At 40.5% G+C, this 11,054-nt stretch overlaps 1 protein-coding gene across 1 annotated transcript; it reads right to left on the bottom strand.

Annotated features, from left to right (window-relative positions):
* Position 1: 1 nt before the first annotated feature.
* LOC148320051 (equilibrative nucleobase transporter 1-like) lies at positions 2-9,806 on the bottom strand. The gene is made up of 12 exons (XM_088278989.1): positions 9,525-9,806; positions 9,259-9,388; positions 8,903-8,949; positions 8,714-8,790; positions 6,284-6,376; positions 6,054-6,193; positions 4,999-5,102; positions 4,764-4,907; positions 3,265-3,372; positions 2,046-2,232; positions 906-1,029; positions 2-222 (listed from the first exon to the last, which is right to left on the bottom strand). Exons 1-12 carry the CDS (start codon positions 9,709-9,711, stop codon positions 76-78), a joined length of 1,488 nt encoding a protein of 495 aa, XP_088135115.1. The 5' UTR covers positions 9,712-9,806; the 3' UTR covers positions 2-75.
* Positions 9,807-11,054: the final 1,248 nt, after the last annotated feature.

Genomic DNA, 11,054 nt, shown 5'->3' with positions numbered 1-11,054 from the left:
TTCAAAGAGACACTGAGACAGTGTCGGTGTAACTGCTGATGATTGATTGATGAAAAAAAAAAATCACTTAACTGATCACCATTTTGCACAGCAAATGTTTTTCTGGCTCTCTGTTTGCAGAGAACTGTTACGTTTTTGGGATGCAAGTCTTCGACAGTGCAAAAAGACAGACACAGGATGGATGAAGGCAAACAGGATCAGCAGCGTCAAGGCGATGTTGACCTGCACACACATGAAGGGGGAGATCATATCAAAGGTGTTTTTTTGTTTTTCTTGAATATGTTGTGGACCTTCTCTAAAATCCTGACCTGAAATTAATGGTAATTGGAGGAATTAGATTTTAGTTGCGATTATGTAGCGATTAAAAACAAACAAACAAGCTAAATCAGCCAGCTTTTACGAAGGTCTACGGAAATCTGAATAGTTACTTTTGAGAGGCTAAAATCAGAGGATTTGGACAATTTTAAGCCAGACAACCGCTTTTAATGATTACTCGATTATCAAAATATTTACTGACTAATGTGACGATCAATCAGTTGTCAATGAATTTTGTAGTTGGCACAATTGCGTGCTATGTTGGCATTTTATATTGTATTCATCTTTTTTATCATTACGATGTGATAGTGGCGGTATTGTAGATACAAAATGCACCCTACTGACTTTCCGTCAGGGTTCATCCAAAGTTACAAAGACGCTCGCCAGCATTTTTTATTGGTTGCCAACAGTTTTTCTGGTGACAAAAAAGTCAAACAAAATGGAACTGTTGGCAACATCTGGCAACCATTTGAAAAACATTGGCAACCTTGAACAAACATTCAAAAATGTTCGCCCCGAAATGGGATACGGAAACTCCCTCAGGATTCGCTGCACCAAATATACGAAATAATACATCAGCTGGTACTCACATATAAAGGATCTCCATCCAGGACCGATTCCACCACAGTAAAGCATCCATACTGCAGTAAAGAAAAGACTGCCGCAAGTGTAACGATGAAGCCGTACACTTTCCCAAAGTGACACGGTGGGAAACTACACCAAGAAAGACATGGACAAAGAGAATGAAGATGACCGGCGCACCTCATGGCTGCATTTGTTATCACTTTCAGGGCCAGAACGGGGCTCATTTTCAGCCCTGGAGTTTCAGGACTCAGACTGGGCCTCTTTAGTGCACATCATTTTAATGATTAGATTATATATGTTTACCCTTATTTGTGTACCAATGTGAAATAGCTTACCATTCCCTCCAATGATATTCATGTTGTATTAAACTATCAAAAATCAATAGTACAATCGAATGTGTCTATATTTTTTTTTTTAAATGTATTTGAATAAGTATGACAACATGAAATATAGGCTAGTGTCTTTAACATGGGATAAGACACTAAAAAAAAACTTATAAAATGTTACCAAATTCTGATAAAACGGCAAGAAAAAGTGCAGCTCACGCTGCACTTATTAGTGCTGTTATTTTGAAATCTATGCACACCACTTCCGGTGCACTATCCATTCATCCAGCCATCCATTTTCTGTTCCACTTCTCCTCACAAAGGTCACGGGATTGCTGGAGCCTATCGCAGCTGTCTTCGGGCAGTAGACGGGGGACACCCTGACCTGGTTGCCAGCCAATCGCAGGGCACGCAAAGACGAACAACCATCCATACTCGCACTCACACCTACGGTCAATTTAGAGTGTCCAAACAACCTATCATGCATGTTTATGGGACGTGGGAGGAAACCGAAACCATTTTTGATATTTGCCAAAAATCTAAATATGAAAAACGAAAAAAAAGCAAGCAGTTTGTATTTCTTTTTGCGCTAAATTTAAAAGCAAACAAAATAATTCCCCTTTTCATGTTTTTGTTTGTCGCTTGCCAATTGAAAGTCAAAATAATTAATGATACTATACAATACTGCATTATATCCTATGAACAAGCAAAACAATATTCAACAGATATATACTGTACAAAAAGATAAAATGCAGTTACTGTATGTATCTACGTTCTACATTCGTTCTGCTCAGTGTAACGTTGAATGAGTATACTCACGCCAAACTGACGAAGGCTGTAAGACTGCCATATAGGAAGGCACGAGTGATCACTTGTATGACAAAGGTGAAGTACTGGAGTGGCAGCACAGGGATGGCGGCGCAAATTGAGAACACCAGAGCCATGAGTGCCGTCAGGAAGAGAGAAAGAACCGTGGAATTCAGTTCTGCTTCCCTTTCACTCATTCCTACACAGCAATGAGCGGGGATAGTCAGTGAAGGTGAACAAAACCATACATAATGTAGTGTTCAACGTGTATGTGTATATACGTATACATACTTAGTGAGTATAACGGGTTGAGGCAAAAGGATGGATGATACTAGGTCGGTCCGGCATATAGCACATTTCATACAACAGGCAACTCAATGTGCTTCACACAATCAAAAGTACTTTTAAACGCATTCACAAACAAGCCAGTTGAAGACATTCAAACACAAAGAAACACAAAGTAGCCGACCATAATTGCCAAAAAGAAGGTACAGTGCAAAATTTAAAAGCATTTAAAAACAAAAGCGCCAAAGACATTCAAAATAATGTGAAAACAAAGTCCGAAGAAGTCGCTTTCTAAAATTACTAATAGAACGTTGCGTTACAGTGTAATTTTTTTTTTTCCCAAATGCTTTAAAATAGATTACTCATAGGTATGGAAAAAAGCATGTATTTTAAGATGGATTTCAAACCATTTACACTTGGGATGACATCATTTCTGTTGGCAGTTTTTTCCATTTGAGTGCAGCATAACAGCTAAATGGTGCTTCGCCATGTTTGCTTTGAACACTGGGCTTCACAAAAGCCACTTTTCCATTCCAGATTTCAGTCTGACGCCACACCTCACTACACCGCATGGCCTACGTTGCTTTTCCACGACAACGGGCGTGGGAAGGGACGGGGGCGGGATAAATTTAGCCGTGCAAATCGCAGCATGTTGTTCTGCTTTAACAGTTCACTCAGTGGTGAGTCTCTGCCACAGTTCTGAAACATAGTGTTTGATAAGGACAATCCGCGATGAGCTCAAAAGTCCAATAACAGAACACCACTTGGGTTCTGTACATAAAACTTCAACTAAAACCGTGACATACTATACAGTGCATCTGCATAACGTGTATGACTCCCTCCAGCAGGAGAGAAGTCCTTTGCCATAATTCACCACTCCACTCAGCCTCTTGAAGCATTTTTTTCTTTTAATTGGCATGCAATGCTGATAATATTTATTTATTACCTGTCGCCCGGTATTTGCGCTTCAGTCTGTCCATGAGGAGCCCATTCCAGGGAGCACACAACAGCGCACACAGTTGGGTGAAAGCAAAAGCATTGATGTACTGGCTCACTGCAAATATATTGGGGCAAAGATGAGACATACGGTTCCAATAAGCTTACCAATATTTAATGGTCTAATCTTTACATTTGAACAAAAGGAGTCGCATTTCCCTGCTTAGCGCAACCCGAGAACAAAGTGCAGTCTAACTGTGCACATGGGTAGACTTTCTTTCTTTTGGTAGACCAGTGCAGGTTGAAGAGGGCGCTTGTGCCGTGGTGGGAGGGAACGCAGCAGACTTCCAGCCAATCAAAACGGCTCCCATCATTCTCTTTGAATTCAATTTAGAGAGAGCTACGTAGTCTATATGGCATGAAGTAGATTGGCATGCGCAAAGTACGTTTAAAAAGGACCTGTAAGATTTCCACTTGGGGATAATCTAAAGTCGGCCGCTGTGGATGGGAAACTTGTTTTTTTTTTGTGAATTGTTTTCATTTTACTATTATGGTTGCGGAATTTGTAGTACTAATAACATTTACTTTGCAAGATAAACTAAAGGCGTAAACTTTGCAGCTTTAACCTCGAGGGTGCAGTTAAGTCACTTCCTTTTTACTGCTAAGGCCGACAGACGGACCTCCTGAACGTTGCAGAAATTAAACACAATTAAGAAGCTAAATATCGTGAGTTATATCTAAGTACCCCCAATTGTTCACTAGCAGGCCAAAGTGGTATGCATGTTTTATTTTTATTTTGTAAATCCAGGTTCATTTAATTATGTTAAGAAAGAAATCAAAGACCATATAAGCAGCAATGATCATTTCATTTTCCAAGGATAGAACGGTCTGTCCAACTGCTGGAAGGCAAGTTTGGGACTACAACGGATGGGGACGGCGGGAGATTATTATTTTTTTTTTTAATAAGGAGGAAAGCGCATTGACGGGAGGTTGCCCAGGTCGCAGACAAAGGACAGACTGGCAAAATGGGGCAGTGCCTATCGCTGTTATTGGGAAGACTTTTTCAAACTGCAATATTCGTTTCTGTCAGACAAAAAAAAAAATTCAATGAGGATTTATCAAGAAAACTACGGAAGCGTATTGCATTCATTTGAGAAAAAATTACTCCAGAAAACAGAGAAGGAAAAAAAAATCATTAAAAAAAAAAAAATTTAAAAAACAAAGGCCCCCCCCAAAAAAATCAGAAAAACAAGATTTTTTTTCTCAGGTGATTGCAATACGCTTCCGTACTGAATTAACCAGTTCTATATTAAAATCTCAACCATGTTTTTCTTAATGTGCCTATTTCAAAACTGTTTTTCTTAAACTGCTATCAAATCGGTACGATTTCTCATGTTTATGGTATGCAATCTATTTTAATGCATTTCATCTCCAAGATGGTAGAGATTCAGAGGGAGCATGATAAAAGTTTGCAAGGTTGTCATTTCCTAGTGTGTGTCTGAGTTGTACCGAGTGAGGGATCTTCTTCAGTTAGCAACTGCAGTGTGGGGTGAAGGGTGCCGATGAACAGATAAAGTCTCAGTTGGATCACCGACAACCACATGAGGCAAAAAAAGAAGAATCTGGACCGAACGCACTCGCGGAAAGTTTTCTCTGAGAGGAAGGAGAATGCACAGTTTTAAGTAACGACCACACTATGATGTGAAATGTTAAGAATTGTGTATGGTAATAGTTTTATACATACCAGGCTTTACAGGTTCCTCCTCTGTAGATTGAATTTCGTCTGTTGCTGTCTGATTGTTGTTGTTTGCAGACGCTTCTGGCTTCCTTAATTTGTTACAGGAAACCCTGAGATCGAAGATTACAGCAAAGGTGAGAGAATGGCGGCATGTCCAGTGGACCTTTTGAAGGCAAACTGCCATTTAGCCGCAATGTGATAAGACTGTCCTGAAGATGAGCTAAAAGCACTCATCAGCGTGTGGCGTATATAGTGAGTACATCATTTTAAAAGTTAGATTTCGAAGTTATATTACAATCGTCCCCAAGTTTTGTGGGGAGGTTGGTGGAGGGTTTTAGTGTAATGCGACCAAGACAATTGGCAAGTTGACATGCGTCTAGAGTTCATCCTAATTGGACGTAACGGAGGAAAGACTTCACTTTTCAACATAAAATTATTTTTTTCTCCATTGAATAATAAAACGGAAGTTCTTACAAGTTTGTTTTGTTGTTTCCATGTGCAGCCCGCTCGACCCGTTGGTTAGGGGCCACTGTTCTATTCTATTGTGGTTTACTTCCTTTTAAGTTTATACGACAGTTAAAGTTAAACAGTGTGCAAATCTTCTCTCTTAAGAATGAAACCAAAATTATTTTGTTAGTCCTTTCACAAACGTTAAGTTGCTGTGTGACCACAGAAGTTTAGCCATATTTAAGTCTTTTTCGTTGGCAGTACTCACTAACTTAAGTGTAAATCGTCACTGTCTGATGAAAAGTGTTTAGATCCCCACCCTTTTTCTGTTTCCATCCTTCGTTTAAAAAAATTAAAAAAACATGTTTGGTGATGGCGTCTTTGCAAGAAGGAGTATACTCAGTTGTTGTTCTTCAAAATGTACTACAGCATTAGACCTCACCTCATGCCTTCCCTTTTTTGCTTTCATCAGTCAAGTGTCTATACAACTGTGGATTATAAGGCGAGTGTTTTGAGCAGATATTTGACAATGAATTACATGGATAAATTATACATTAAGCAATTACTTGCATGATGTGCAAATGCAGTTGAAATGTTTGTGTTTGGATTTATACCCATATGTGTAACGATGAGGCAGCGGGTAGGGGATTGTGGTTCTGGGCAGCAGGAAGAAGGTCCTGAGCACGTGAAAGATGCTGCAGACAGCCATAAACAGGAAACTGGCCTTGAGAGTAATGCCAGACTCGTGTACCAACTGTAGGAGTAAAGCGCATGATCAGTATAGAAGATTGTGTAGGATGGAGCGCTGCCAGAAAATAAAGTCAACAACTGAATTGAGAGTCACTTTTATGATGAGGAAGATAACGGAGGAAGAACCAAAGGCGCCGCTGAACGCAGTGATGATGGTGGAACGATGTCTGCCGAACAGATTTGCTACCTTCAGGAGAAGAAATTGAATGGATTAGTGTATTAAGACTGTGATGCAATATGGCAAATAAGGGAAAACAAACCGGTTCAAAAGAGGATAGAATCAATCGACCATTTTCTTAGATTCACCAGAATAGTTTACAGTATGTAACAGGCTCTGCCCTGAGGTATGAGTCCATTTGTTTTCCTTTTTCCAAAAACATCTTGAATGACAATATTATTTTTTTCTCGGCGCCTTTCTGAGCACTCAAAGTCACTTTGCAAATCAAATAAAGCCAAGAGCTGTGACCAGTTGTAATGGCCCCTTGCAAACCTGATCACCTCTAAAATATGAAGGTGTTTGTCTGGTCTGATGTGAGTGCAAAGTTTCATTACTTTTTTTTGCCCAGGTTTAGATGCACAAAAGCAGCAGCATTTTTTTCTTTGCAAACAGCGCATTGCCCGTCAATAAGCTGCAAAACCTTTCAGCAACTTTTAATGTTAAACATTTTTAGATTAAATACCCAAAGTTTGCAGATGGAGGAGGAGATTGTTAAAATATGACATCTATGACAGGGTGTCGATCTAGGTGAAACGGACAACTGAGAATGTTTTTTAAAAATGGTTGGGGACGCTACTGAGACAGTGACTGGAAATTGTACAAGAAGCCCAAAATCGTTATTTTTATGCCAGGCCTGATGTGCGCGCAACGTTTTAGGAGTTTATCTATATTTAGACCCTCAAAATCAACAATGTTCTCTTAGAAAACAGTGCATTGCCACGGCAACAGCATTTCACAAATGTGTTTTAACATCATGAAGGCCTAAACACTCTTCGGAGCAAATACGAAGAAGATCTGGTTAACCCATGAGGGGCAAAACATCAACAAATGAAACATGTTTCCTTTTGCGAGTAGGTGGCTTAAAGCTACCCATCAGATTTTGGTGGAGGATTGAGGTGGAGGAGGACCTAAACGCAATGAAGCGAGGCAGGGGTAACTTGTCATGTGTCATTATCCACACCGCTTATCCTGTACGGGGTCGCGGGAGGGTGCTGGAGCCGATCCCAGGTGACTGCGGGCGAAAGGCGCACTACACCCTGATCTGGTCGCCAGCCAGTCACAGGGCAGACATAGACACCGTCACTGAGTGGGAGGTGAAGCCACACTGCCCGCACACAACTCAGGCAAGTGTACCACTACACCATCAGTGACTCGGGGTAACTTAAATGGTATTTAATTGAAGATGTAAAAAAAATTAAATAAATTAAAAATTAAAAAAAAAAAGATTATTGATGATGATGAAGACAGATGCACATTATTCATTCAGCCTTTTACATAATCACCGAGCCAGCCTTCAACTTCTGTTGGTGACCTTGTAAGTTGAAGTTTTGACTGGAATGGATTCCATTACCCCAATTAAGTTTTGTCAATGAGGAAAAAGTCACCATGGAGAAATGTCCCACTGGTTAAAGCTAAAAAAAGAGCATGACAACAAGCAGAGTGCAGGTGGCGCAAAATCAAACTGCAGGTTTCATTCCGACATATACAATGACAGTCATCACATCTGCAACCAGGGATTGAAAAATGCAAGACAATCATTGTTCTGAGTGGTTATCAATAGAAACAGTACTTGTCCATACATTGTTTTCTTTTGTAGACCGACTGACAAACGCCACAGCATCAGTCCCTTCTGAACTGCTGTCCTCCATGCAATAACATCCTTTTGCACGGATAAAATATGACAGATAAAACAAAAAGTAAATAGATCACCCACGGGAAAAATCACAATCGCAATTGTGCCATCTGTTTGTCCTGTTACTCATTAACATTATAACCTTTTTGACTATACAACTTTGGATTGGATTGCATAGCACCAAATGCACTACTCATAGTTAATAATTCTCTTCAATCAGAGCAGTTTCCGCTGGCCTTAAAAACAGCAGTAATAAAATCACTTCTAAAAAGAGTAACCTGGATGCATCAACCATAAGCAGCTACATGGGAACATTTATTGAAAGGGCAGGTTTTCAGCAGATTTGCGGCTTTATGATGCAACACAATCTCTAGAATGAATATCAGTCTGAATTAAATGACATACATCTGAATGATGATGTCTTGAAAAACACCGTCTTGGTGTTGCTAGATCTCAGTGCTGCATTTGACACAGCGGATCATAATACTATACTGCTTGACAGACCAGAACAGTGGGTGGGACTTACTGGCACTGTGTTACATTGTTTCAAATCTTACTCGCAAGATAGGGACTACTTTATCTCAATTGTGAGTGATGAGTCCAAGCGAACAAAGATCTCATGCGGATTTGCACATGTACGTTTGCATTTGTACAACAAATTGCCGGGCACCTACCTGTATGTTGGTAATAAGCATTATGTTGCCAGCCACAGCCAAGCAGGCGAGGGCTGGGAAAAGCAGGACGGACAGGGCTGATGGAGAAATACACAAATTAAAAACTCTCTTGTCATTCTTTAAATATTCTGTCATTTTATTCAATTTTTTGTGTTGAAAATGGGGCAACAACTGCATACTCAAATTTACTTGGAGTTGAGAAGGCCAGCATCAAGGTGCCAGTGATGTAAAGAGATCTGGTGTAATGAAACGAAAAAGACATTGGTGGCATGATCATCTTGTTATTGTATTCGCGTGCAACAACCGTTAATCATTCGTTTGTGCAACAACTAATGAATTATGACTACAGTTTCAAAACGACTAGTGGCAAAAAAAAAAAAAAAGTAAAAATATTATCAACACATTTGAATAATGTTTTTGTTTCATACTCTATTCCTTCAGTTTCTGTGTAAATTGTGTCAGTGGCTGTAATTAATTTGGACTAAATTAGCCAAAACCTTATTCCCAAAATAGGAACGGTGCGGCTGTTGTCAAAGAGCACTCACATTGCCAAAATCCGCACGACAAAAGTTCCAAAGTGGTCGAGGATAAAGCCGGTTAGAAGCGTGGGGAAGCTAACCATGGCAGATGCAATCGTGAAGACCAGAGAAAACTGTTCATCCTGTGCACGGCAATCTGACACAGACAAATACATGGGGGGTGAAGATTTAATATTTAGCCAATTTGACATTGAAGCCACTTTTTTTACATTTCTACATCATTTTCTCTGTGATGCTGAATTCAAGGTCAGAACGAAGAAGAGCAAACTGACCTAAGACCTGCGAGACATCGATTCCTGTGGCGTTCACGCAATAAGAACTGAAGAAACTCTGCGTCTTGAGGGCGAAAGAAAGCGAGGCCCATCCAAAAATGATTCCTGAAAAACAAAGACACTCCACCACGCCCGTGAATAAGCTGAAAACTCGTCGTAACCCAAAGATTTTTGGACACAGCAACATTGTCTCAGCTTCTCACTTCACGACCAAAACAGGAGACAAAATAAGTGTTGTGTTGTGTTGTCTCACAAACTACAGCTTCCTTGGACCATTTTCTTCCTTTTATGTGTTCACAATTGTTAATCTGCCATCAAAACATGTGAGGCAGTATAGATTCTTATCACATACGTGGATTAAATTTCCAACAATGCAAACGAACAAGTTAGATTGGTGCTGTGGCAGCCAAGACCAAAGGTCAGCAATGTCGCAAGGACATAGGCAAGGGTGAATGAATCATGCGGGCCACCGATCTCAGAGGCGGAATCGAAACCCTGATTTTTTTTTTTTTTTTTAGACAACTGGACTACCTCGCAATTCTCAATTCCTTTATCACCCTACAAACATCTGATAACTACCAAAAGACTGTTTTATAATACACATTGAAATGCCTGTTGGCTGGCACTAAGAGTCCCCACGCCCTTCATAAATTTTTGATCACTGGTGGTAGGAGTGATTAGAAACTCAAAATCCTGCTGAGTGCAGCTTCAAGCCTGTTTGTAAAAAAGATACCTTCAAATTTTCATCACTCAAAAATAAATGAACAAAAGCCCTTTGTCAATATTTTGGATATTACGGTTCAACCTTTTTGTACTGTCGTGAGTGTCTGTTTTTTTTCACAGTTAAAGTCATGTGCGATCATTTACCAAGAATTCCAAAACACAAGTTCACATGTGGCGCTGCGATATGATCACAGATTGGCAACACGTGCAAAGCTGCTCTTGCATCCTTGCTACAAGTAAAGTGCATCTGATATAAGATCACAAAATGGCTTGTTTATGCCTTTTTGAACACAACTACACTGGCTGATGCACATGTAAATAAATTCCTAAACAGAGGATTACGTGACACTGTGATCAAATCAAAGATTGGCTGCAGTTGCAAAAACCACTCAGGTAGCCTTCCCACAGGTAAAGTGGATCTGATAACAGAAGACGAAATTGCACATTTGCCACAACCATACTGGCTTATGTAACAAGAATTCCTGAACAGAAGATCACATGTTTCCACCATGAGCCGTCACCTTACGGTGGTGGAGTGGTTTGCACGTCCCAATGATCCACGGAGCAAAAATGTCTGGGGCGTTATGCCCCTGGCAGGGTCACCATGGCAAACAGGTCCGACATGAGGGAACAGACCAAGCGCAGCTCAAAAGACCCCTATGATGATTACAAATATTGGACCTCGTTTCCCTTGCCAGGACTTGCGTTGTGGGGTCCTCCTTCTGGAGCCATGACTGGAGGTGGGGCTCAAAGGCAAGCGTCCGGTGGCCGGGCCTGCACCAATGGGGCCTGGCTGAGCCCAAATGG

This window comes from Idiotropiscis lumnitzeri, chromosome 17 (assembly GCF_059441095.1).
Source record: "Idiotropiscis lumnitzeri isolate Australia: NSW breed Sydney's pygmy pipehorse chromosome 17, RoL_Ilum_1.0, whole genome shotgun sequence".
NCBI classification, from domain to species: domain Eukaryota; kingdom Metazoa; phylum Chordata; class Actinopteri; order Syngnathiformes; family Syngnathidae; genus Idiotropiscis; species Idiotropiscis lumnitzeri.
This window is presented reverse-complemented; position numbering and strand designations above follow the sequence as displayed.

Bases quoted from the DNA above. Each gene is read 5' to 3' on its own strand.
- LOC148320051 (XM_088278989.1), bottom strand. From the start codon at position 9,711: ATGTTGCTGTGTCCAAAAATCTTTGGGTTACGACGAGTTTTCAGCTTA. The intron at 8,791-8,902 runs GTAAATTTGAGT...TTTCTCCATCAG, and splicing joins GCTGGCCTTCTCAACTCCAA to CCCTGTCCGTCCTGCTTTTC. The intron at 3,373-4,763 runs GTACAACTCAGA...ATATATTTGCAG, and splicing joins TGAAGAAGATCCCTCACTCG to TGAGCCAGTACATCAATGCT.